Source organism: Sebastes umbrosus, chromosome 22 (genome assembly GCF_015220745.1).
Source record: "Sebastes umbrosus isolate fSebUmb1 chromosome 22, fSebUmb1.pri, whole genome shotgun sequence".
In the NCBI taxonomy this organism is placed as follows: Eukaryota; Metazoa; Chordata; class Actinopteri; order Perciformes; family Sebastidae; genus Sebastes; species Sebastes umbrosus.
In genome coordinates, this window is record NC_051290.1 from 20724179 (window position 1) to 20751663 (window position 27485).

Sequence of the window (27485 nt, forward strand, 5' to 3'; positions counted from 1 at the left end):
ACACACACACACACCAAAAACTGACAACAACTGCACTATACTTTACAATGATTGTTCAATATCACTACTACTCAGGTGTAACACAATTCATACTGTGCAATACTTTCTTAAATTTCATTCCAATCACTGCAAATTCATATTTCCACTTGTACAATTGTGTTAATAGTCTATTTATTGTCTGTATATATTGTTCCTATTTTTATTATTGCCCCTTGTTTATATTGTTCCTATTTTTATATTTCCTTCTATTTAAATTGCTCATATTTTGTTTCACTTTTGTTTTGTTTTTTTGATTTTTATTTACTGTGATGTATCTTGATTTTTGTTTTTACTGATGCTTCTTGTTTCTGCACTATCCTCTCTGCTGCTTTACACTGCAGATTTCCCCACTGTGGGATTAATAAAGGAATATCTTATCTTATCTCATCTTACCTTACCTTATCTTATCTTATCTTAAACTGGTAGTTAAATCATCAAATCAATGTACAAAGTTGCTACAGTCATCTTACTGCCTGTGTTCCCAGTGACTTCAGTTATTTAAGGGCATTGGGCCTTTGTTTGATGGCTTTACTGCTTTCCTACATGTTTCACTCTGTCTCACATTTATTGATTTTGTTTAAGAAAAACTGTTCCTCTGGTCATCAGAGTGTGAAGGATTTCTCCTCTCTTCCTGTTTGTCTCTTTCTCTTCTTAACTAGCAATCCTACTACCACCTCAGTAAAGCAATAACACACAGTGAAGTAGCCGTACCAATGTGACCATTGTGGGAAGAGTTTTAGCCGAGAACTGCAGCTGAGGACACACCAGCAGCCACAAGGGGGAGAAACCCTACAACTGCAGCTACTGCAAGAAGAGCTTCAGTCTGCTGTCTCAACTGAATCCACACCAGTTCTCTCACACCGTAGAGAGAAACCATACCAATGCAACCTGTTTGAGAAAAGCTTTCCAGTCTTGATACCTGGTACAACAACAGTAAACTCGCTCTTAAAGGTCCTATATTATGCTCATTTTCAGGTTCATACTTGTATTTTGTGTTTCTACCAGAACATGTTTACATGCTGTAATGTTATAAAACATGTTATTTTCCTCATTCTGTCTGCTTGAATATACCTGAATACCTGAATATACCCTCTGTCTGAAATGCTCCGTTTTAGTGCATTTCAACGGAATTGCAACAGAATTGCGTTGCCTGGCAACAGTTTGGGTCCATGTTTACTTCCTGTAAGCTGATGTCATTAACATACACTGCCACCAGGAATAAACTGGGACACATTTAAAATGTTTACGTTTAAAACCGTGTGATGATCTATATATTTTATATTTGTGACATCACAAATGGATAGAAATCTTAACGGCTTGTTTCAAACACACAATTTCTGAATACGGGCTGTGTGTATTTCTCTGTATATTGAGCGCTTCGATACTTTCACAGTATTTATAAAGCACTTAAACCTGCATTATAATATAAAAGACATGAAAATCTTATTTTTTACAATATGGGACCTTTAATGAATTCAATATATATTCAATATATACATTCAAATATATACACATACACAATTTATTCTAAACACACTCATTTGCATATTCCGGAAAGAACTTGGCTGTGATGCCCTTATTACATCATGATGACATCATACCACCAAACATTCTGAACCTCAGAATACACACATAGTATCACATTCTGACACATTCTGACACTCTTAGTCTCAACCAGTCACATTCAGACGCATCTCGTTGCTCTGAAAGTTTTGGTGTTTGAAACGTCTTAGACATTCATTGACAGACTCTGCAGAGGACACTAACTCTCTCTCTTCTCCAGCCCTTGGAACAAGTTGAGGTAAGTGAAAAATCCAGTCACTCATGTTAATATGACTTATGTAAGAGTAAGCACTAATTCAGAGTTAATACCTTGAAATACATTTTAAAAAATTGCAATTTCAATTTGTTCCACAGTGTTTTTCTAATTTGTAGAGCCCCATAGCAGCACGTCAGAACTAAATTCAGCGCCTGCAATGGATAGGACTAGGACGACTAGGGTCTCTGAAGGTGAACACCCAGACACCTCTCAGGAAGATGTCCCTGTGAGACGATTGAGGAGTAAAACCAGAGAAGACGGAGCAGGACCGTCCTCTTCAGTGGACGTTCACAGAGGTAAGCTGATCATGTGAAACTGCTGTTGGGAGTGTTTACCATCATCATTTACTGAACACCAGGTTCAGACAGTAGTGGAAGTTGTACTCAGATCTTTCACAGAAATACCCATTAACTGGGTTTTTGGTATATTGATCTAAATAGACTTCAGTTCACCTCAATTACAAAGAAAAACAAATCCTCACTTCCCTCTAGTGGTATCTATTTATGCAGATAGTTTGGGACTTTAACCCTCCAGGTTTTTAAATGTCTGTCTCTGAGATTTTTGCATTCACCCCAGTGCAACAGAGGTAAACGGTATTTAATTTGCTCACAGCATCGACAAATGATATTTGAAAATTTAAAAGCAACATCTCTTTCCAAAAATAGTGTCCTGGATGGAATAGATGATCCACTGAACACACTATAGTTTCTATTTCTTTGGTAGAAGGTTGTTCCAGTAGAAATGTTCACAGTAAGGCTTGTGGATTATCCAGAGTAACAAAGACCCTGTTTATGGAAATAGATGTTGCTGTTAATTGCTTCAATGCTGTGAGCACCACAAACTAAATTGCATTCACTTCCATTGTATCACGATGGAGACAGATATATCTGCATGGATAGATACCACCAGAGGACAGTGAGAAATATTAGTTTTAATTGGATGGCATATTTTTATTTTACTTTGGACAGAGCCAGGCTAACTGTTTCCCCCAGCCTCAAGAGTCTTTATGCTAAATTAGGCTAAGTTAGGCTTAGGCTAAGTTAGGCTAAGTTAGGCTAGGGGGGACATTGAGGCTTTACAGTTGCTCTGGTATAAACATAAGAAATGTGAGAAAATAAATACAAAGGAGTATGTAACATGTAAATTATGTACATAATTCTACAATATAAACATATATATAGGTAAAGAAATATAAGTAGGCTACTACAATTAAGAATAAGAAAATGAGATGGATGGATGGATGGATGGATGGACAGATAGATAGACAGATAGATAGATAGATAGATAGACAAATAGATAGAAAGACAGACAGATAGCCTCTTCATGCTTTAAAATTACCAGAAAAAAGTAATTTAGTGTCATGTATAAAAGCGTGCTAGGAATATTACACGGCCCACACGTACACAGTCGGGGAACACTGGTGTACACAATCTAAACCTTGACATATCTAGTCAATTCAGGGATTTTCTTTAGTAACTAATTCAGAGTTAATACCTTGAAATAACTGCATAAAAATTACAATTTCAATTTGTTCCACTGTGTTTTTCTAATTTGTAGAGCTCCGCAGCAGCACATCAGAACTAAGTTCAGCGCCTGCAATATATAGGACTAGGACGACTAGGAGGCTTCAAAGGAGGGCCAGTCCTTACTCCCTCGGACAGCACAGGACAAGGGTCTCTGAAGGTGAACACCCAGACACCTCTCAAAAGGATCTCCGTGTGAGACTATTGGAGTGGAAAGCCAGAGAAGACGGAGCAGGACCGTCCTCTTCAGTGGACGTTCACAGAGGTAAGCTGATCCTGTGAAACTGCTGTTGGGAGTGTTTACCATCATCATTTACTGAACACCAGGTTCAGACAGTAGTGGAAGTTGTACTTAGATCTTTCACAGAAATACCCATCAACTGGGTTTTTGGTATATTGATCTAAATAGACTTCAGTTCACCTCAATTACAAAGAAAAACAAATCCTCACTTCCCTCTAGTGGTATCTATTTATGCAGATAGTTTGGGACTTTAACCCTCTGGTTTTTAAATGTCTGTCTCTGAGATTTTTGCATTCACCCCAGTTCAACAGAGGTAAAATGGTATTTAATTTTGGTGCTCACAGCATCGACAAATGATATTTGAAAATTTAAAAGCAACATCTCTTTCCAAAAATAGTGTCCTGGATGGAATAGATGATCCACTGAACACACTATAGTTTCTATTTCTTTGGTAGAAGGTTGTTCCAATAGAAAGTGTTCACAGTGAGGCTCGTGGATTATCCAGAGTAACAAGGACCCTGTTTTTGGAAATAGATATTGCTGTTAATTGCTTCAATGCTGTGAGCACCATAAACTAAATTGCATTCACTTCCATTGTATTAGGATGGAGACAAATATCTCTGCTGGGATAGATACCACCAGAGGACAGTGAGAAACATTAGTTTTAATTGGAGGGCATATTTTTTTTTTTCACTTTGGACAGAGCTAGGCTAACTGTTTCCCCCAGCCTCAAGAGTCTTTATGCTAAATTAGGCTAAATTAGGCTAAGTTAGGCTTAAGTTAAGTTAGGCTAAATTAAGCTAAATTAGGCTAGCCACAGCTCAACTCCAGCTTCAGAATCAGAAATACTTTATTGATCCCCGGGGGAGACATTGGGGCTTTACAGTTGCTCTGGTATAAACATAAGAAATGTGAGAAAATAGATATAAAGGAGTATGTAACATGTAAATGATGTACATAATGCTACAATATGAACAAATATATATGTAAAGAAATATAAGTACAACAATTAAGAATAAGTAAATGAGATGGATGGATGGATGGATGGATGGACAGATAGATAGACAGATAGATAGATAGATAGATAGACAAATAGATAGATAGACAGACAGATAGATAGATAGATGTTGTCATTTAGTTTGGAGGACTTATTGTCCACGTTAGTGCCTGTGACATCAACAAGCTGATGTTCCTCTGTTTTTTTCTCATCTGTAGGAAAACTCATCTCATCTGCGGAGGATGTGAGCAAAGGGAAGAAGAGGAGGCCTGACCTGGACTTAACAGAGACCAAAGACGAGACCAAACTCTGCACTGCACAAAAGTTGCCCGCACATGTGCAAAGACGTGAGTAGATAGTGATATATGTCGGGTTTGGCTTTATGTTAAGTGTAAAATTCATATTAGAGCTTAAGGAGTGGCGGATTAAAGTGGTCAGAGGCTCCTGGGCTACTATTTGTATGCCCCCCCCCACCCACCTTACTCTTCATGCTTTAAAATTACACGGCCCACACGTACACAGTCGGGGAACACTGGTGTATACAATCTAAACCTTGACATATCTAGTCAATTCAGGGATTTTCTTTAGTAACTAATTCAGAGTTAATACCTTGAAATAACTGCATAAAAATTACAATTTCAATTTGTTCCACTTTGTTTTTCTAATTTGTAGAGCTCAGCAGCAGCACATCAGAACTAAGTTCAGCGCCTGCAATATATAGGACTAGGACGACTAGGAGGCTTCAAAGGAGGGCCAGTCCTTACTCCCTCGGGCAGCACAGGACAAAGGTCTCTGAAGGTGAACACCCAGACACCTCTCAAGAGGATCTCCGTGTGAGACTATTGGAGAGGAAAGCCAGAGAAGACGGAGCAGGACCGTCCTCTTCAGTGGATGTTCACAGAGGTAAGCTGATCATGTGAAACTGCTGTTGGGAGTGTTTACCATCATCATTTACTGAACACCAGGTTCAGACAGTAGTGGAAGTTGTACTTAGATCTTTCACAGAAATACCCATCAACTGGGTTTTTGGTATATTGATCTAAATAGACTTCAGTTCACCTCAATTACAAAGAAAAACAAATCCTCACTTCCCTCTAGTGGTATCTATTTATGTAGATAGTTTGGGACTTTAACCCTCTGGTTTTTAAATATCGGTCTCTGAGATTTTTGCATTCAGCTCTGTGCAACAGAGGTAACGGTATTTAATTTTGGTGCTTGCTATATGTAAAGAAATATAAGTACTAAGATTAAGAATAAGAAAATGACATGGATGGATGGATGGATGGATAGACAGATTGACTGTTTTTTTCTCATCTGTAGAAAACCTCATCTCATCTGCGGAGGATGTGAGCAAGGGGAGGAAGAGGAGGCCTGACCTGGACTTAACAGAGATGAAGGACGAGAGCGAACTCTGCACTGCAAACATTTTGCCCGCACATGTGCAAAAAGGTCAGTAGATAGTGATACATGTCGGGTTTGGCTTTATGTTAAGTGTAAAATTCATATTAGAGTTTAAACAGTGGTGGATTAAGGTGGTCAAGGGCTCCTGGGCTACTCTTTGTATGCCCCCCCCCCCCAACCTTACTCATCATGCTTTAATGTTACCAGAAAAAAGTAATTTAGTGTCATGTATAAAAGCATGCTAGGAATATTACAAGGCCCACACGTACACAGTCGGGGAACACTGGCGTATACAATCTAAACCTTGAAATATCTAGTCAATTTAAGGATTTTATTTAGTAGATCCTTGTCACGGTGTTCTTTCTGTTCGTTTTTGTGCTCAGTGATCATATTTTCTTTTTGACATTTTGCCACTATTCTGTCCAGTAGTGACGTATTATTTGAAAATCAAATTGAGTTTATGAACCTGGTCACATCATCGGACCAGGCTCATAAGGTCAGCTGATTGGGTAGATATGTCCCACTTCATTTATTTTATGTTTCTTGTGGGCCAATAGGGGTAGGGTTGTTTTTTTTCTCTGAAGTACATTTAAATAATTCAAAATAATCTGGCCAATCTGGGGCTCTTGTAAATACGGCTGCAGCCTAGGCCAGTCTGTGCATTAATCCACCCCAGAGCTTAAGTAACATGTAATTAGTGTTCCTCACAACTGTATTAAAACTAAATGTTGTTTGTCTTTTTAGCTGCATTTGAGGCCAAATATAAACAGCAAAAAAAGCTCGGCGTAGGAGGGTGTGCATCTGTGTTTGCTGGCTATCGCAAAGCAGATCATTTGCCTGTAAGTATTACACACACATTTTTGCACACACACACACACACACACAGAGTATGGACAGGAAGTGCTAATAAAGTTTGTATCTCGTAGGTTGCCATCAAACGCGTCCCAAGCGACAAGCAGTGCATCAAACACGTGGTGAGTTAAGATCTGCTGTATTCAACACGGTAGTCTCTTAATGAACGTATTATGGATGAATCCTGCTTCTCTGTTGAGCTTCTCTCCCTCATCCTCCACTTTGTTGTGATGTTTCAGGAGAAGAATGGGAAAACGCTCCCCATGGAGGTCGCCATCATGTTGAAACTCGTGGCCAAAACAAGTGGCTCAGCGGCTTCATCGGCACCTGTGTCCCTACTGGACTGGTATGATCTGGAACAGGAGCTGATCCTGGTGCTGGAGAGACCAGACCCCTGCGTGGACTTGGCCATGTACATGTTTTCAAAGGGAGGCTTACAAGAGAAAGAGGCCAAGGTATGCTGCTGGAGGATCCTTGTGTGTGTTTTAAACGTTGTACAGGAACTGGAGGACTTATTTTTTTTGCAATTTAGAACTTATTTTGACCATCGTTTATATTCTTCATTGTACATTGTACTCACCAAAGTAATTACACTTCCATGTTGGCATCACTTCTCAGACACGGAGGTAGCCCGCTGAGTAACAGACATGAAGAAATGTCAAAGCACCCTCCTCTCCGAGGATTATTAATATTAATATTAATTAATATTAATTATTAATAATAATAATAATAGATTTTATTTTTGTTAAGGACACCTTACAAAGATCAAATCAAACATAGACAGATAAAAACAACTGGACATGACAGAGACACAGTTATGCAGACACGTATGATGAACTGATGGACATTACAGAGAGTAGGCCAGTTTGAACAGGTTGGTTTTGAGGAGGGATTTGAATGTTGTAACAGTGTCAGACTGCCGGATGTGAGGGGGGAGTGAGTTCCAGAGCCTGGGAGCAGAGCAGCTGAACGCCATAGCTCCCATGCTGATGAGGCATGAGGTGGGGGTGGTCAGAAGACCAGCTGATGATGAGCGGAGGGAACGGGAGGGGTGTACTCCTGAAGGAGGTCAGTGAGGTAGGTGGGGGCCAGGTTGTGGAGGGCTTTGTACGTGAGCAGAAGGTTTTTGAAGTCAATCCGGTATTTAACAGGTAGCCAGTGTAGTTGGATGAGAATGGGGGTGATGTGGTCGGAGGATCTGGTGCGGGTGATGATCTGGGCGGCAGAGTTCTGAATGATTTGAAGTCTGTTGAGCAGTTTGATGGGAAGGTCAGAGAGGACAGCGTTGAGGTAGTCAATCCGGGATGTGACAAATGCGTGGACCAAGATTTCTGTTCTGGAGTAAGACAGGGATGGGCGGAGTCTGGATATGTTGCGTAGGTGGAAGAAAGCGGTCCGGGTGACATTTTTTATGTGGGGTGCAAAGGAGAGGGTGCTGTCTAGGGTGACCCCAAGGCTCTTGACATGGGTGGAGAACGGAACAGAGATGCCATCAATGATGAGGTTTGGAGCAGTTGTGCTTTGGAGATGTTGTTTTTGGAGCCGATGAGCAGGGCCTCTGTTTTATTGCCATTGAGTTTTAAATAGTTCCTGCTCATCCAGCTCCTGATGTGGTGTAGGCAGGTGGTGACGGAGGTGGGTGGCAGGGCAGTGGTGGGTTTTGTTGAAATGTAGGCCTGTGTGTCGTCGGCATAGCAGTGAAAAAGGACATTGTGATGACAGAGGATAGTGCCATGGGGAAGGAGGTAGATGATGAACAGTAGTAGAACACCTTGACCTGTGGTTGCCCAGTTGTACAAATTGTTGTCTGTCGGTGAGGTATGAGGAAAACCATGTGAGTGCAACACCAGTGATACCAATCTCTCTCTTTTTGTTTCTCAGATCATCCTGAAACAGCTGGTTGATGCATTAATTGAGCTTCAGGATAAGCACATCTTTCACCGGGACATCAAGGTGGAAAATATCTTGATCGAGACCGGCTTGGACTTCCCGCGAGTTCGCATCATTGACTTTGGACTGAGCTGCTTCGTGAAGAAAGGAGCCAGTTACCAACACTTCTATGGTAAGATGTCTAGCTTCTACTCCTGTTCTTCACTAACTTACCCATCTGTGACTTTTACGTTTAAAGAAAGCTCCTCCTCCTCCTCACTGTCTTATCATTATGTCTGTATATTCCAGGTACCCCTAGTCACGCCCCCCCGGAGATGTACAACTGTCAACGCTACAGGGCCGGCCCCACCACAGTGTGGCAGATGGGAGTGGTCCTGTTTGAAGCGCTCCACAAGAACACATCTTTTGAGACCCTCAAGTACTTCAAAAACGGTCTGACATTCAGCAAGATGCTGTCCAAAGGTAACCATAACATACACAAACATGTCAACAGACCCTAATCTCTTCATTTTAGTTCACATTCTGATGGATCTCTGTAGCCATCACCTTCATCTTTCTTCTCCTTTTTTCTCTCCAGATTGCAAGGATTTCTTGCAAATGTGTTTGACTGAAGACCCCAAACAGCGCCAGACCCTGGAGCAGCTCAAGCATCACCCATGGCTCGGATTAACCAACAATGACCACACTAGTCCCCGCCATACAATACTCAAGTCATCCAAGTTCTAATGCTGCTCTCTCTGTGACAGGAAGAACTTGAGGAATGGGGACGGCCAGCCTGTGATAGGCTGGCGAGGTCACCAGCCTGTGATAGGCTGGTGAGGTCACTGGCCTGTGATGACGATGACCTGGCGACCCGGTCACCAGCCCATGATGGCCTGGCGACCCGGTCACCAGCCCGTGATGGCCTGGCGACCCGATCACCAGCCCGTGATGGCCTGGCGACCCAGTCACCAGCCCGTGATGACCTGGCGACCCGGTCACCAGCCCGTGATGGCCTGGCGACCAGGAAGAACTTGAGGAATGGGGACGCCAGCCTGTGATAGGCTGGTGAGGTCATCAGCCTGTGATAGGCTGGTGAGGTCACTGGCCTGTGATGACGATGACCTGGCGACCTGGTCACCAGCCCGTGATGGCCTGGCGACCCGGTCACCAGCCTGTGATGACCTGGCGACCCGGTCACCAGTCCGTGATGGCCTGGCGACCCGGTCACCAGCCCGTGATGGCCTGGCGACCCGGTCACCAGCCCGTGATGGCCTGGCGACCAGGAAGAACTTGAGGAATGGGGACGGCCAGCCTGTGATAGGCTGGTGAGGTCACCAGCCTGTGATAGGCTGGTGAGGTCACCGGCCTGTGATGACGATGACCTGGCGACCTGGTCACCAGCCCGTGATGGCCTGGCGACCAGGAAGAACTTGAGGAATGGGGACGGCCAGCCTGTGATAGGCTGGTGAGGTCATCAGCCTGTGATAGGCTGGTGAGGTCACTGGCCTGTGATGACGATGACCTGGCGACCTGGTCACCAGCCCGTGATGGCCTGGCGACCCGGTCACCAGCCTGTGATGACCTGGCGACCCGGTCACCAGTCCGTGATGGCCTGGCGACCCGGTCACCAGCCCGTGATGGCCTGGCGGCCGGGAAGAACTTGAGTTCACATTCTGATGGATCTCTGTAGCCGTCACCTTCATCTTTCTTCTCCTTCTTTCTCTCCAGATTGCAAGGATTTCTTGCAAATGTGTTTGATTGAAGACCCCAAACAGCGCCTGACCCTGGAGCAGCTCAAGCGTCACCCATGGCTCAGAGTAACCAACAATGACCACACACGTCCCCGCCATACAATACTCAAGTCATCCAAGTACTAATGCTGCTCTCTCTTTGACAGGAAGAACTTGAGGAACCTGGACGGCTGGCCTGTGATAGGCTGGCGAGGTCACCAGCCTGTGATGGCCTGGCGACCCGGTCACCAGCCCGTGATGGCCTGGCGACCCGGTCACCAGCCTGTGATAGCCTGGCAACCAGGAAGAACTTGAGGAATGGGGACGGCCAGCCTGTGATAGGCTGGCGAGGTCACCAGCCTGTGATAGGCTGGTGAGGTCACCGGCCTGTGATGACGATGACCTGGCGACCTGGTCACCAGCCCGTGATGGCCTGGCGACCAGGAAGAACTTGAGGAATGGGGACGGCCAGCCTGTGATAGGCTGGTGAGGTCACCAGCCTGTGATAGGCTGGTGAGGTCACTGGCCTGTGATGACGATGACCTGGCGACCTGGTCACCAGCCCGTGATGGCCTGGCGACCCGGTCACCAGCCCGTGATGACCTGGCGACCCGGTCACCAGTCCGTGATGGCCTGGCGACCCGGTCACCAGCCCGTGATGGCCTGTCGACCGGGAAGAACTTGAGTTCACATTCTGATGGATCTCTTTAGCCGTCACCTTCATCTTTCTTCTCCTTCTTTCTCTCCAGATTGCAAGGATTTCTTGCAAATGTGTTTGATTGAAGACCCCAAACAGCGCCTGACCCTGGAGCAGCTCAAGCGTCACCCATGGCTCAGAGTAACCAACAATGACCACACACGTCCCCGCCATACAATACTCAAGTCATCCAAGTACTAATGCTGCTCTCTCTTTGACAGGAAGAACTTGAGGAACCTGGACGGCTGGCCTGTGATAGGCTGGCGAGGTCACCAGCCTGTGATAGGCCGGTGAGGTCACCGGCCTGTGATAGGCTGGCAAGGTCACCGGCCTGTGATAGGCTGGCGAGGTCACCGGCCTGTGATAGGCTTGTACCCCGCCTTTGTCTAATGTCAGCTGGGATCGGCTCCAGCCCCCCCGCGACCCTGTCATAGGATAAGCGGTAACAGATAATGGATGGATAATATTCATTGTTTGCCCTTTTTTTTGCAGATCCTGTAACACCCCCAGCCGTTCGAGGAGAGGGGATCTCTCTATGAATTGCCTTTCCCGAGGTTTCTTCCCATTTTCCATCTGGAGTTTTTCCTCGTCTTCTTAGAGAGCTTGGGCTGGGCAGGTTCTGCTCATATTCCAATTAGCCATTATTTAATGTGATATTTAATACTGAGCCATGAAAATAAACTTTAATCAAATTTAAACCCAATTAATTCATCTTTTCTTTAGACCACAGAGAATCAACACACTGTTTTTTCTAACTGCATTTTGAGTTAAATGAATATATAAAAAAAGTCAAAGTGTAGTATGTCATGAAAAAGTCATAAAAAGGTCATAGTATAGTATACCATCAAAGGTCATAAAAAAGTCATACTGTTGTATACCATAAAAAGTCATAGTATAGTATGCCATAAATGGTCATGGACAGACTGGTTATGCCTGGATACAGGAGTCAAATAGAATACATTTATGGTCAGAGACGAGGTCTATCAATGAGAGGGAGTTTATATTCAGGCCCAAAGTAAAGGTCAAGGGCGTGGCCTTGGTTATGAGTTGAACCAGAGATGTGCTGCATGTTTAGTGGCATAATGGTTTGATCGGTCATCAACATGGATATGCGGGTGTGGGGGGGGGGGGTACAGCAGAAAATTGTCAATGGTGATTTGTTTACAGTGAAATGGTTGCTGTAAACAACAGCAAGGCCTCCACCACGGTCCGTGCACCTCGGGGCACGGCTGGTTTAAGGCATAGGCCTTTATAGGCGGTTGCCTAGGGTACAACCTTCTGGGGGGCGCTGGTCATCCTCTAAAAAACAAAATGACATAAAAAGATATAGAAAAAGAATAGAAAAATGCCAGATGCCCTTCCTCATTTTCTGCATTTAGGTAACAAATGTACAAATAAATAAATAAATACACTTTTCAGCCCTGTAACTCTTGTTATAGTGAAACTGACTAAACACTTTTAAATCAACAATATCAGCGACCAATTGCTTATTTATGTTATAATAAATAGTTATTTATGAAAAATCTTAATTTTTGCCTTAAAGCCATTGTGATGTGTGTTGCGGTTTCCAAATCTGAATTTCGTCTAGGGCACCAAAAGGGCTAGAGCCGGCCCTGCCTCGGGGTGTTCAATTAACTGCAGTGGAGTTTGACTAAATGGCATCAGTCCCCAGTCTTCAGACAGGTCTCAGTCAGAATTTAAAAAATCCAGATCATGGGAAGTGATCAAATCATTCAGGATAAAGGTTTTGTTTGACAGAGACCCAGCATTAAGTAGAGCAAATTTAGCTGGAGTGAGGGCTTTTAGAGGTGCAGTTTATGTACTAATTGTTTTTATTAACCTGCTTAGTGATGCAAAGTGGGACAGAAACCCTTAGTGTTAAAATAGTGTTACAGTTTTTCTCAGTCGCTTTGGTTCAATTCTTAAATGAGAATTATTTTTTTCAAAACAATAAACTCAAATCTCTGAACAATTAGTTTGTTGTTCACAACTGATTTGAATTTATCATTCTTTCAAGCAAGTTGCACGTGTTTTGCCATGTGTGCAAAAGAGTCTATTGTTTACAATTAGGCACAATAACCACTTGCACATGTCTTGCTGATCAAAACTGATGAATTGATTCTCAGGGAAATTGTTATTTTTGTCCTGGTTGGACACCCTCACCCTCACCCTGAACCCCACCCACACCCACACCCACAGCACTCACCTTCAGTAAGAGGAAATCTAAATAAAAGAAAATCAAACAAAAAAAATAAATATAGGATTAACATTTTGTACACTTAGTGAGGTTTATGTTGTCTAACTGTATTTGCAATTTGTTACCAAGTGACAGAGGCGTGGCGGGCTCCTTTTGTATGTGGGGGTTTATTTTGTCCTGAGCCTTATATGGAAGACAGGGGTGACACTTTGAATCTCAACCGCCTTAAATACCAATGAAGAAGAAGAAGAAGTTGACTGGCCGAGGGTCTAGCAGTTAGTGAACAACAGTACAAAACCTGAACAACAATACAGTCAAATTAAGGACACGTCATTATGGTTATAGTTAGAGTTAGCATTATTATACCTCGGAACAGTTAAAAAAAGGCTACATCTGCCTTAATTAATCACTAATGAATCACCTGGGGAGGAGCTACACCCACATCACACACACCTACGTCACCAACAGGTGTGTCTAGCTAACATACTAACATGCTTACCTGGGTTTGGTTCTACTGGGACCAGAGAGGCTGAGAGGACTGGTTATGTTATGTATTAAGAATGAAGGAGCAGAGAAGTTGAACCTGGAGCACAAGACTCACAGAATGACCTTCAGACAGGTGAGTAACCTCCAACACTCATTGAACTCTCTCCAGGTAATGCTAACAACCTGCCAGGTAAGTAGCATTGTGTAAAAACAGTTTTGTTGTTGTTGATACAGTGTTCGACAATTTATTTTTTTATGCTTTTCATTGTATGTAAATACTACTTCTTTCTGGCTGTCCACTTGTTGGTATGATCATTCTCGTTTTCTTTATTTTTTTTTTATTTCTTTTTTGAATTGAAATGAAAAAAAATGAATGAAAATACATCTCTGTTTTATTCTGCTGTTGCTTCTATAAAAAGTGTCTGGTTATTTAATTTATGTGGCTTAGTAATACTTTTTGCTACCTTTTATTCATTATGGGTTGTTTGTGTTGAATAGTCTTGAGTTTGTCTCTTCTCTGGTTAATTCTAGTGAGGCTGAACTGAGGAAGGCTGTTGTATATTTATAACTGATAATAAGCACAGGCTACAAGGTGCTGTCTTCTAGTAACGGAATTTACAATAGGTTTGGACATGAGGGCTCTGTGTGTGATTCCAAGTAGTGTATGGGTTGCCATTGAATGCATTTTATTTAGTAGCCTGAAGGTGTTCTTTATAGCCTCTTACTTAGTGTACAGTAGGGGTGTAAGAAAATATAGAAAGAAATTGAATATTGCAATATTATGTTTTGTGATACTGTTTCTATTCTCAAAAACACTGTATTGCATGCAAATATGTACTCAGTCAATATACTTTATTTAATTTGCAAAGATATGTGCCCACTCAAAGTAGTGCTGTGATGCGTTACAGGGACTGTGATAAATGCAAATCCCACTGTTCTGATTGCATAAAAAAGTAAACTTTTTTTACTCAGATTTTATGAATATGGTGGTGTTTTTTATACTATGAAAGTTCTCCCAAAATTAGATTTAAAGGGACTGTTTGTAAGAATCAGAAATTGATTGTAACAGCGACATCTGTGACCGTTAAGTTAACGTACGTACAGATACTTGCAGTATCGCAATACATCGCAATATATTGAATCGTAATTTCAATACGACTATGCAAGTGTTAATATACTGATAATAAAATAAAGAGATGTTAATAGTAGGGATACTACTAGACTTAAGAAAGGAGATGGTGGTGTAAAATATGGCAAGTACAGTTATAAATGTCTGTCTATATATCTATGACCTACTAGTTGTCTCTTTTGTTGTGGCAGGAAGTGACTGGCACATTCCTTATTTCCCTTCCAGAAAAAGAGGTAATTTCTCCCTTTCTGTTAGACTTCGGGGCAATTTTTAAAAATGTTGCTAAGAATTCCCCCGTAATATTTCTGTAGTTTTGTCATCACAATGACGGCCCAGCCTGTCCTCTCTGGGCAGCCAGGTCTGTCTGTGTCTGTGACTATGATCACTCAGTCTGTACGTTGTCAATGTCTCTCTCAGTTTCTTATCAGTTACTGTCACAGTATACTGTCTGTTTAGGGCCAAATATGTTTGTAGTTTGTGTTTGTGAGCGTGTAATATTGTTCCAATAAGTTATGTATTCTTCTTTAGTTATAATTAGGTGAGGTCTTATCTTCTGATTGATAGTGTAACTGCTCTGAGGCTGCTGGATGGGGTCTGTGATGTCAGAAGGTGAAAAGTCAGCCAGGACCAATTTGCTGAGGGAACTCCTTTCTATGTTCAACTCTTGGCACACAAAGGCTTTATGAGTAAATATAGTGTGATTTTTAAAAAAAATTTTAATTTACAGATATGTTTTCTTGGTGTCTGTTTAAACATGTCTTAGTTGGGTGATGTTCTGGGGAATTTGGAGTCAGGACACCTGGCTGTGGCCCTGTTTTTACAGTACTTCTCTGTGTTCATTGTTGCTGGCTCAAAATAGATGGATTATAAAGATGAGTAGAAAATGTTGGGATCCAAACTTTCGTCACTCATATTCAACCTATCAAGGCAAAGATTTTGTCTATTATAGTAATACTACAACATATTATTATTGCAGTAATGATATGATGTAGTATTAGAGCCACTGTTCTTGAAATAGTAAAACATTTTCTCCCACATCTTAATTCTTGAAATATTTAGACATTATTCTCAAAATCTCATTATTTTTTTCTCCAAACAGTGGCCCTAATACTCCCTCATACTGTAGGTAAAATGCCATCAAAGAGAATATTTTGGTTACAGTTACCTAAAGATAAATTTCCATCATTTTTGTAAAAACCCTAAATTTGTGTGTGTGTGGAGTCATAAACACGGAAGTAGGAGTTGATCGCATGAACACACAAAAACTTGTCACAAAAGATTACAATTTTAATCACCGTTATAAATCATTCTATAAATACATGGTTGTCATATCATTAAGAAAACTTATTTTAAATAGCAATAGATAACACACAAGCAGTCGGGCGGGGGTCAAAGGTGCGGAGAAAAACAACACAGCAGTCATCTGGGTTTGGAGGAGACAGAAACCGTTAGTGGAAGTAGCTGAGAATGTGTGTGTGAAGTTTGGTTTCTTTGCTGCTGGTCTTCAATAAGATCCCCCTATTATCACCGCTCTGAAAGACAAAATAAGAATGTCTTACAGGAAGAAATCTCCCAACAGTATGGTGTTTGTATGCAAATAGGTGACTTACTCTCAACTTTCTTCTTTAGTGGCGCCAGTGCTGCTTTGGCCTGAAAAGCACACAGAGACAAAGTTACCAAAACACATCAGTAACCATGATACATTTAGCTGCTTTATTTGTTGGAGTGTAGGTAGTGTAACGTTGTGATGTCGAGGAATATATTCACCTTCATTTAGTGTGATGTCAACACTGAAATTACATGGTAGTGCAACAGCTGAGACATTTGGGAGCTGAAGAAAAGGAGCTACTCCTTTTTTACCTTCTTGATAGCGGTCCAGTCTTCAAGGATGTCAATGTCTCTCAACATGTAGACGATGAAAGGTCCTGCGAGACAGAGAGGGAGGAGGCAAATCAACTTAAATATACTGTTTGTGTCAGAATAAAAGGTAAAGGGAGGATGATGAGGTTGGCAGGTGACAAATTTTTACCTGAAACCAGAGCCACTTTCTTTTTCCTCTCCGACCGACCCAGCACGTTCTTTCTTTTACACTTCTTTCCCCTCAGCTCATCACTCCACTCTGGAATGAGAAAATATAGCATTCATCACATAACTCGGTTAAGATTTATTTCTTCTGACACGAGAAGTCTTCAGAGAGTAGTGATTATTATCTTGTAACTTTGCATAATATATATAAACACAGTTTTAGTTTTCATTAAGGAATTAGCAGGTTTTTGTCCGAACATTAGTAACAGCAGCAAAAGTACAGTAGATAGATTTACTTCCCTGAATCAACAAGACCAATAATGATGATGATAATGTATAGTGATATGTTTGGGATTGATATTTTGGCTTTACCTGAGGTGAGGTCTATATTCTGTCTGTCCTCCTCCAGTCGTCTTATCTTCTCCAGCAGTTCAGTCTTCATGGCATCAAACAGCAACGTCCGCTCGCTCTGTAACACACATAAATACATACACAGTTTTAGGTTTGTAGTAATTTTGTTCAATAGCATTAGCTGAAGTGTCCCTATGCAGTATATCAGTCTGTTCTCCTAACCCATTCGTAGCTATACCTGCGAAAAGTAATGCACTGTAATTCATATATATATCCCATGAAATCAATTCGTATTTAATCCTCATGAACCAGGAAGTATAAAGAGCAATAAACGCAGCGCAGAGAGGAGGTTGGGTTGGATGGGTGGGTCAAAAAACACCAGACTTTCACCCAGGAGACTGGTGTTTGAAACCAGAAGTCAACGTTGATTTATTTGTCACGTAACTTCCGTACTTAAGTTGCACCACTTCCGTAGTTATTTTAACCCAAACTTTTTCGTTGCCTAGACTGAAACCAAGTTGTTTCCTGTGAAGACAGAAGTTTATTTTGAAAGGACTCTATGCATGTAACGAGCGGAAATTGACACGTGTTGCCGGACATTCGTCACGTGTTGTTGAACATTTGCACAAAAAATGAGGAATAACTTATCATTGTATGAGAGGATACGTTGAGTATATAGTGTGTGTGTGTGTGTGTGTATTACCTCCAGGTGCTGCTTTGCTCCTTGTTGTTCACACTCGTACTTGTGTCGGATCACCTGTAGACACAGCTCTCTGTACACTCCTGTAGTTAAAGACAGAGATTGGCTACTTTTAGATTTTTTGTGTTCTTGGTAACTTTAGACAGAAACAGATAGTGACACCATACATCTTATTAATATAATACAGCTCATTTCACTTTCATGTTTTCAGTGTAACTGCATGCAAGTCTTTTACAACAACATTCATGATGCTAGCTGTAATATAAAACCCACTCACTAATCCAAGCAAAGATTTCAAGCTGCCAAAGAAACTGCAAATGGGCAGAAAAGGAAACATTACAACAAGACATTGTTATAGGTGTAGAAATAAGAAATTCCCTAAGAGCTGCCTTATATCGCATTCATTAAATCCTATTTTAGGCCACGACCACCCTTCAGTCTGTAGATTATATTGAGCACAGTCCTTCCCTTCAACCTGCCAGAGAGATTAATGTTTGTTAAACAGCCCCACCTAGTGGCCAGGTGTTGTATTGTGCTACTTTAGACCTGAGAAAACACACATTGACACCCTTCAAAAGACGCAAGGTCCAATTATGTGTGCTGGAAAAGAAATGACAAATAATATGTTGCAAATTATACCACGTCTTATTAAATTTTTCAGACGTGTTTGGGATGCATTTTGTGTGCAGGTTAGATTACAAATTACCAAACAAAGTCACATTTTTAACTTACAAAAAAATCCATGCTCATTTTCTGTTTACCTTGTGTGTTTTACTTACCAGTAGGGATTGGCAATACCAAACTTTTTTAAATCGATACAATACCGATACTTTTTGTTACAATTTTACCAATACCGATATTAATCATTTCTTAAATTAAATGTGATTTTTTTAAATTATAGTCATTTTTAAATAAAAAAAAAGATCATTACACTCAAAGGCCAAACGCATGACACATATTGGCCGTAAATAGCAAATTTATTACAAAAGCAAATATACGTACAATTAAATAAAAGTTTGTTCCACTAATTGTGAAAACAAATAGTCCAGTATTTTACAGAAATACTATCATTCTATAATAAGCCTCCTTATATGTTGTCTTTAAATGTTTGAAGAGGGACTTGTGTTTCTGTGTGTGGCGCTTCTTGCTGTATTGTTATCAGCAGGTGACAACTAGCACCACTGCGTGCTACGTCTCCTTTCTACCGTTCCTCTCACATGTTTGATGTGGAAGTGTTCGACTATGCGCCGCTGTGCGCCTTAGGTTCTGATGTCACATAGTTTCCACACTTATGTGACACAGGCCGGCTAAATATGTGAGCGCTGCTTTGGCACAAACATGATACAAAAGTAGTGAAAACATTTGGAAGTGATGCAGCCACCCACGTTTTGTATTTATATAATTTTATCATCGATTAATGAGTAGCTTGTGAGTTTCAAAGTATTGATACCACCAGTATTGATCCAACCATCTCTACTTACCAGCTACTTGTGTTTGTATCTGCATGCTGTCCTGTAGTCCAACCAGTGGTTCTCTGTATTCTCCAGCCTTCCCTGTCAGCACCTCGTCCAGCTTCACTTTCACCTGGTTCTGCCGCTCGCGAAACAACCTGCGACCACACGGTGAAGTCAGTCTTTCCTTATTTACGACTGACATTATCTCAAATCGCACCAAAGGGACACAGTGTCACTTTTCTTCCCCTACTCCTGTTTCAACTTACTTCTCTTTCAGCTCCTGAAATTGTTTTTCCAAATCCAACATCTCGTCTAGACATTCCCCTCTCCTCCGCTCACAGTCTTCATCATCCATCTCTTCACAGAGGAGACAGAAACAGTGAGAAACATTGCATTCAATCGGGCAACAAGAATTCACAGCAGAGCATTCAGATTTTACCTGAACTCTCCTCTTCCTCCTCCTCTTCCTCATCTTCACTATCATCCAAGTCGCTGTCCCTCTCCTCCGTGCTCTCCTCCATGGTCTCCTCTCCTCCTCCACCTCCTCTTTCATCCTCTCTGGGTTGCTCCACCTCTCCGTTGGCCTCAGGGAGTTGTGATTCTCCTTCTGCCTCCATCTCCTCTTCTGGCTCCCTCACAGGGGGTTGAGCTGGCATGGCTGGCTGAGAAACACGCACACACACACACACACACACAGAGACTATAGCACAATGTGTTTGGCTGAAGGTTTAAAAGTCAACCACATCTTGTCTTGTCATTCTCTTGTTGAGCCACAACAAAGAGTACAGAAAGCAGACAAAAGGGATAAATCATACTACTCTGTGGTTTTATAGTGAACTGTAGCTTACTGTGCAGATAGAACATAATGTAAATAGAATAACACAATGTTAGTTCTTATAATACATCCATGTATAACAGTGGGAAGCCCGCGGGACATCGAGCTACCGTATGGCTTCCGTATCTCTGTCAAGTCTGATAGAAAAACGCAGCACAGGACCGGAAGTTACTCGATTTTGCTCGTCGAAAAAATAAAATAATTGTATCAAACACTGACTTAGGAACACTTTATGAAAAATAATTAAAAATACAACACAAACTTGTTTATTTCTTCCAAAACGTTTGCTACATCTATTAATACGACTGATCTTCTGCTAAGTTCTGGACCATCCAGACCTCTCAGGTCATCTGGATCAGGTCTGCTAGAGTCCCCAGAGTCACAACTAAACATGCAGAAGCAGCGTTCAGTTTTTATGCACCAAATATCTGGAACAAGCTCCCAGAAACTTGCAGGACCGCTACAACTCGGAGTTCTTTTAAATCAAAGATTAAAACTTTCCTGTTTGCTGCTGCTGCCTTTTATTAAACCAGATAATGATCTTATTCTGTACTAGAGCTTTTACTCTTGTGTGTTATACTCTATTTTAGCTTCTATCCTAGCTTTTATTTTTAGCTTGTTTTTATTTTCTAATCGTTAATGTTTTTATAACTGTTTTAATTATGTCTTAATGTTCTTTTGTTTCAAATATTTTTATTTTATTATTTTATTTACAAGCATGTGCATGTCAGTGATACAGACTTCTGTGGGGTGTGTATCATGCCTCATTTTTTATATATATCAACAAAAACAGACAATACTAGGAACTAAGGGCAAACAAAAATGGAGACAAGCAAATACAAATAACATAAGTACTTAAAGGATAAAAAAACAAAATAAATCAATTAAAATTAATAAATAAGTAAAACACAGACAACACCCTAAGGCACACAAATCAGGGAGACATTGTCTTAATGTTCTTTTTCACTTTGTCGCAATGTTCTTGAATGTTAATATAAAGCACTTTGAATTGCCCTGTTGCTGAAATGTGCTCTACAAATAAAGCTGCCTTGAACTTGCCTTTTATTTTGTTACCTAACCGGATGTCGCGTATCAATCAGCCTAACTTGACAGCTGGTAGCTTCCGTGATGTCATCCAGTATAAACGGTGAACGTTATGAACTCCACGGCGGTATTTAGAGTAAAATAACGACCTTGAACTGAGCTTGAAGCCGGTTATACTGCCGGTATATTTACCTACAACCTCCAAGACATTAACAGAGACTCGTTGTTGCATCTTCATGCCAAATTAGTGGTAAATAAACCTCACACAGTGAAGTCAAGTGCAACACTAGCTAACAGCTGAAACACAGCGAGATAATGACTGTCTACACATCCTACTGTCAAGTTAATATGTTGGCACTATTTAGATAGTATAAGCGTTTGATATTAAACAATAAAAGCAGCGTTTTAATGGCATTAAGTGCGTTGAATCATCCCCAGTAGAGTCGCTTTCATCCTCCAGCTGTACACGGATTAACTGGTCTTCGTCCATGCAGGCAGGCGATGCTGTAAACACATAAAACCCTTCACGTTCATAGACACTAGACTAGACAGTCTGCTCACCTTCTCCCTCTGCTCCGCTGCAAAAAGTTAAAGTAGCATTTTCTATATTTCCTTTTCTTTATAAAAGTACTTCCTCTTCACTTCTTCAGGCTTCACTTCGACACTTTGCCGGACTCTACAACCAGGAGAATCAACCAATCAGCGCCGAGCCGTGATGTCGGACTGACCAATAGGAGCGTTCATCCTCAGACGTCGCTTGTCCAATCAGAGTGCTAGAGCAGGTTTAGTGGGCCAATCACAAGCCAGTTTGGTGCTGTAAACCATCAGAATTAGCCAATAGGATGGATCATATAGAAATACCGCGCATCTCCCTTTTTTCAATATCCTCCTGAGACCCAGCCCTTTGACATGTGTCCTCTGTAGTGGACATTTTGTCCACATGCATATCCTTTTAATCTTTTGACCTACTCGGTCAACCCCTGGTGTATTGTAAAGAGGACCTCCTAGGCTTTCCAGTGATATGGCATGTTGTTGTTTTTTTTAAATCGATTTGAATGTATTCTTGGTTTAATATCACTCTACAGCCATAATCTGTTCATTTTGTTTTAGTCTTTTCACACTGAAATAGTCCTGTAGTCCACTACAGTGGAAAATACAAATAAAGTTTAACAAGCCTAAATTGTTAAGATTTTCTTTTAACCCTAAATAGGAAGGAAATCACAAAGCAAAGTAATTGGAAGACACTTTTTTTAACTCGGTTCCCAGGAGCATATAATATCGTATAATATAAGATAAGATAAGATAAGATAAGATATTTGTGCAGTGTAAAGCAGCAAAGGGGATAGTGCAAAAAACAAGATGCATCAGCTAACACAGTAAAAAAAAGAGCTAAACAAAGTGTAACAAAATATGAACCATTTAAATAGAAGGAAGTATAAAAATAGGAGCAGTATATACAGTATTGACAATAAACAGACCATTAACAAAATTGCACAAGTGGAAAATGATATTGCACAGTGAGAATGAAATGAATTTCCACCTGAAATTCCACCTGAAAATATATGCATATAAGATAATATATAATGATGCTGGTCCAGACTTCTCAGGTGAGATTACACATGAATAATACAATAAATAAAATGATTACAGGCTTCAATAAAAAATAATAAAAATGAGCTTGCATCATTGTTTGTTTTATACCAATTACTCTCACTATTTCTATATTTATCAATATTAGTTTGCTGTCAATCTGACAGGGTGCTCTGTTTCCCTCCACATGGCACCCCAAATGTATGTAGGGTTCTTGAAAACATATTATGCTAGTATATTGTATTTTTTCCCTCTCTCTCCCTCTCCCTTTTTTAAATTAATTTATTTTATTTTTAATTTAATTCATTTCCCCCCCTTTATTTCAACATTGTGTGCAGCTCTCTCCCTCTCTGCTCCTCTAGGTGTGTACTCCATGAATAGGCGGGTGGGATGGGTGGGTGGACACAATATGTATATGTACACTACTACAAAAAAAATTGAAATACTCTTTTAGTACATGTTGCTCACTACATAATTCTGTGAACATGTACATCCCTTGAACATGTATAGTATTAATGTCTCCAAAAAAAAAATACAAATCTGTTAGATCAAAACAAAAACAATACATCTTCGAAGTTCGAAAAATGCCAGTCTTTTCAAATATATTGTTAGGAGTATTTTTTATTTATTTACATATAGTGGCACAACTGACTTGATATTGAGGAGAAGGGTGTATATTACTGTGAAACAGTTTTCTGATCTTTTTATGAAAAAAGCTAATGTACAGGAGATGTAGTAAATATTGTGTAAAGTATTTGTTGTGGTCGATACATTTTAATCCAAACATCAACACAAGGATACAACTGTGTCCTTTAACTCCTCCTGAGAAGATAGGAGTCATTAGCACAATGTGATGCAGCCATTATGCTACTGGTGTCAAGCATCATTCTCACTTGGGTTTCCATGAACTACCCTGAGATTAGAACAGAACATAATTCACAGACCCACTGTTGCTTCACACCAGGGTATAAATGCATACTGCAATTAACCACAAGATGGCACCACAGTAACGCAACATATCTAGAGAGCTAATGATAATGGTGGAATTCATTTGGACAATAGGTCTTCTTCATGGCAGACATTTTGGCATGTCATTGTAGGAAAAGTACAGGTGGAACTAATAATATGAATTATGTCTGCTGCTTTCCATTTCCTCATAATGTGTATGCTGGTCACTGACTTACAGGGACAGAGCCAATGTTATTTATTACATCTGTCATTTAAAATGTCTTCCATGAAAAAGCTCTAGGAAGAAGGGTTGATTTAAAAATTGATCTTTATAAGTGAATAAACTGCACACTAATGAATATCATTTATGCTTTGTTGGACTAATTACAAGCTAATATACTGTCGTATAATCATCTATAAGGCTTTTGCAGCAGAGGACCGACCCAATAAACAAAGACAAACAAGTCCATTTTACATGTTTTTATTAAAGTTGCATAAAAGTGTAACAAAATTGGGCAAAAACAAGACCTGTTGTTGATATTGCTACATTTGTTTGTTGGTTTGATCTAATCATTGTCCAAAAAACACCTCCGCTCCTTCAATCCGCATGGTTTAGCTCTTGTATTTAGCCTCAATGATGATAATCAGTATATATATTTTTTTTGCAATTTTCCCCAACAGTAAAAAAACAGACTTCTCAATAACAGTCTAAGAAGGTATAATCCAAACCCGGATTTAGAAATGAAAATCCACTCAAATTCACCTACTGATTGAGCTTGCCTGGTACAATCCGATGTCTCCAACAAATTTGGAAACCCTGCTAGGAAGGCAACAGCAATCGCACCAAAAGTGTATCTGAATGGATTTTTTTGTTCAACTAACATGTTATAATCCAAGGCCTGGCATCAAGAAGTGTCATGATCACAATAAAAACAGACCAGTATTCAAACGGTAAATGTAAAGAACATTGTTTCATCTAAACAAAATCACTGTATCAAGGCCTAAGTATTAAACACTCACTTCTAAAAAAAACCCAACAGAATCTCATTTTGTTTTTCAAAAAAAAAAAAAGGAGCGACAGAAGATCTAAGATTGATCTGAGTTCTGCTCGGTAACGCACGTGTTTAGCAGTTTGCGTTACCTCTTTAAAAATGAATGTCTCCCGTTTATTTGGTTTGTGTAACATAAATAATACCTAAGGCAACATCTGTTTTTTTTAAAAAAAGGAAAGGAAACTGAAGAAGGGATAAAGGGAGGGTGGACAAAAGGATGGAGGAGGAGAGAGGGGATGCCAGGGAGAAATGACAGAGCAGTAAAGATAGAAATGAGCCAATGTGTGTGTGTGTGTTGGCACTGAGAGAGAAAAGAGACAGACAGTGGAGGTCTGGTGTCACCGCAGGTGTTCACAATTGGTCACAGGAATCACAGCAAATGCTTCTCCGATTGGCCGACGGCCTTCTGCCTCTGATCTGATTGGCTCGGGATGAGAAACAGATGGCTTATTCTCGGACATGATTGGCAGCTGCAGCCGGGGAAACGCACAGATCTTGTGACAGCTATGGACCCGTCTCTGAATCCCTTTCTCTCTCAGCACTTTGTGTGTGTGTGTGTGTGTGCACATCTGTGTGAGAGGCAGCTGTGTTTGCTAATGCGTTTCCGTTTTCTCCGCCCCAAGGGGTGGCCCTTGTATGTGTGTGTGTGTGTATGTGTGTGTGAGTGAGTGAGAGAGAGAAGAAAAGGAAGGGTGAATGCATTTAGACAGCTTGGATGTAAAACAGCGGCCTCCGTCCCTCCCATTCAGACGTCTCGACACCAACATGGAGACACTGTCAGAGTTCCCATGTATGAGTGACTGCTCTGAACTGACAAACAATGTGGTGGACTGAATATTTTCTAGTGTTAAAGGAGAGAAGTGAGAAAGAGACACAAAGAGGGAGGGATGGAACAAAAAAACAAAAAAACAAGGCAGCTTTGTTCTGGGTCCCCCTGTCGGACTGTCAGTGTGTGTGTGACAAAATGCATCCAGAAAAGAAAAAAACAAAGAAAACAGGAACCAGTCCTATACTAAAAAATCTAAATTTGTCGTACAGAACAGCAGAATATACAGGCCAGGAAAAAAAACACTCCTATTATGAAAGTTGCTGTACATTATGTAGCAACATACCCACGTAGCATTTAGCAACACACAGACGTACATAATGCATGTGCAGGCTGGACAGCAGTGGCTTCTAAAGAGCCTCTCTTACGACTGCACTGCGCATTTGAGGAAAGAAAAACACTTTTTCCCCCCCAAGAATTTTCTATTCAAGCACACCCGACCTAAGAGAACCTACTTCTACTCTAACCTCAAAGGAAGATTTGTAGTCTAAAATTAGTTGGACCCTATGACCACCACAGCCAGCCAGTGACTTTTTTAAGGTTCAACCACTATTTTAAGGGATCAAATGTCCCTTTTTGTTGGACTAAAGATATACCACATTATTCTTCGTGGTCAGAGGTTCAGATTTTCTCCCCAAAATGACATAGTGCAGATTTTTCAACAGATCCACACAAAAAAAGAGTCTTTAAATGCACCACTGTAGCAAAATGCCTCTGATTAAGGGGGGATTATCTGTAAAGACTGTACTAACCCCCGTCAAAAACATGAAAAGTCAAGTGAATATCCCCGTGCCCTCAAACCGAACTAGGAAGTATCAAAAGAATCATAATTGGTAGCTGGATCATTGAAACCCCTTACAAATAACCAAATAAGGAATCTCATTGGTGGAGACATAATGATTAGGCCCTGCTTCAAGCTGATTGGCCGTTTCCGCCTTCGTCGTTCACCCTTTCCACTCTTTTCTTGGCTGTTGCAGACTCCTCTTCCCACTCTCTCAGTAATTATGGGACTCATCTCGTCTCTGCTCCTCTTCTCCTCCTCCTCAGACAGATGGAGGGTGGTGTGAGGGTGGGAGGAAGAAAAGCTGGGTGAGGAAGAGGAGTAAAGCCAAACAAAGGGTGAAGGAAGAGCAGGAGTGAGAAAGAGATGGATGGAGAGTGCTTGGGTTGAGACCAATGAATCGCTTGTTGTTCTTTTCGCCTGCTTATTATTATGCATTCTTTACTTTTACTTCTTCGCTGGTGTTTTTTAAGAAGAAAGTTGAACAACAAGGGAAGGATGAAAAATAAAAGCGATTCATGTGGTTGGATCCAGGCAAGGAAGAGACTAAAAGAAAGAGGTTTAAAGCGGAGGGTGTGGAGGAAGAGAGGAAACAAGGTTTAGTTAAAGTATTTCATGACATCGAATAAAAAAGATGGAAAGCACGGTAGGAAGAGGAGAGGTGAGGGCTGAGGTGGAAGGGAGGATGTGAGGGGGGGAAGAGGAGGAGGAGGAGGGACGCCATCATTTCTTCTGAGGCGTGGAGAGTTTCTGCATCCCTCGGATCTTGTCGAGCAGCTCTGAGACGAAGACCTACAGGGAGACAGGAGGGACAAAACACATGAGGGGGATTCATAAACAAAAAAATCCACAGTGCAGAGATACAGAGGGTGGGATGATCGAAGAGAGGAAGGAAG

At 41.0% G+C, this 27485-nt stretch overlaps 4 protein-coding genes across 11 annotated transcripts in view; 1 reads left to right on the top strand and 3 right to left on the bottom strand.

The window, feature by feature from the left end:
- LOC119481208 (serine/threonine-protein kinase pim-1-like) overlaps positions 1–11742 on the top strand; it is a 1020488-nt gene extending 1008746 nt beyond the window's left edge. The window contains exons 1-10 of one of the 6 annotated variants that reach the window (XM_037757963.1): positions 1688–1840; positions 1957–2029; positions 3480–3646; positions 5940–6068; positions 6765–6859; positions 6947–6994; positions 7112–7327; positions 8754–8934; positions 9051–9224; positions 9340–9573. In XM_037757963.1, the coding sequence (XP_037613891.1) occupies positions 2016–2029; positions 3480–3646; positions 5940–6068; positions 6765–6859; positions 6947–6994; positions 7112–7327; positions 8754–8934; positions 9051–9224; positions 9340–9488 (1173 nt within the window). In that variant the 5' untranslated portion in view covers positions 1688–1840; positions 1957–2015 and the 3' untranslated portion in view covers positions 9489–9573. Of the gene's footprint in view, positions 1–1687; positions 1841–1956; positions 2155–3443; positions 3647–5939; positions 6069–6764; positions 6860–6946; positions 6995–7111; positions 7328–8753; positions 8935–9050; positions 9225–9339; positions 9583–10074; positions 10269–11466 lie in introns of those variants that run through there. The other 5 variants (XM_037757962.1, XR_005205128.1, XR_005205127.1 and 2 more) reach the window with 5 other exon arrangements.
- LOC119482177 (mucin-1-like) lies at positions 9584–11378 on the bottom strand. Its single transcript, XM_037759600.1, has 6 exons — positions 11002–11378; positions 10708–10757; positions 10267–10386; positions 9867–10016; positions 9684–9757; positions 9584–9607 (listed from the first exon to the last, which is right to left on the bottom strand). The coding sequence occupies exons 1-6, from the start codon at positions 11343–11345 to the stop codon at positions 9584–9586; spliced, it is 762 nt and encodes a 253-aa protein (XP_037615528.1). The 5' UTR covers positions 11346–11378.
- A 4506-nt stretch (positions 11743–16248) lies between the features above and the next one.
- Positions 16249–22120, bottom strand: brms1 (BRMS1 transcriptional repressor and anoikis regulator). 3 transcript variants are annotated; one of them, XR_005205129.1, is made up of 10 exons: positions 21954–22120; positions 19953–20175; positions 19780–19870; positions 19541–19668; positions 18063–18142; positions 17381–17477; positions 17013–17102; positions 16751–16908; positions 16594–16633; positions 16249–16515 (listed from the first exon to the last, which is right to left on the bottom strand). XR_005205129.1 is itself a non-coding variant. In XM_037757974.1 (10 exons), the coding sequence occupies exons 2-10, from the start codon at positions 20167–20169 to the stop codon at positions 16508–16510; spliced, it is 816 nt and encodes a 271-aa protein (XP_037613902.1). In that variant the 5' UTR covers positions 20170–20171; positions 21954–22117; the 3' UTR covers positions 16249–16507. The 3 variants fall into 3 exon arrangements, 2 of the variants coding, with proteins under 2 accessions (XP_037613902.1, XP_037613901.1); XM_037757974.1 differs by having other exon boundaries at positions 16844–16908; positions 19953–20171; positions 21954–22117; XM_037757973.1 differs by having other exon boundaries at positions 16844–16908; positions 21954–22111.
- Positions 22121–24395: 2275 nt separating this feature from the next.
- ppp1r14bb (protein phosphatase 1, regulatory (inhibitor) subunit 14Bb) overlaps positions 24396–27485 on the bottom strand; it is a 28789-nt gene continuing 25699 nt past the window's right edge. Inside the window, exon 4 of the mRNA XM_037757982.1 lies at positions 24396–27381. Coding sequence (XP_037613910.1) covers positions 27313–27381 — 69 coding nt within the window. The 3' untranslated portion in view covers positions 24396–27312. The remainder of the gene's footprint in view (positions 27382–27485) is intronic.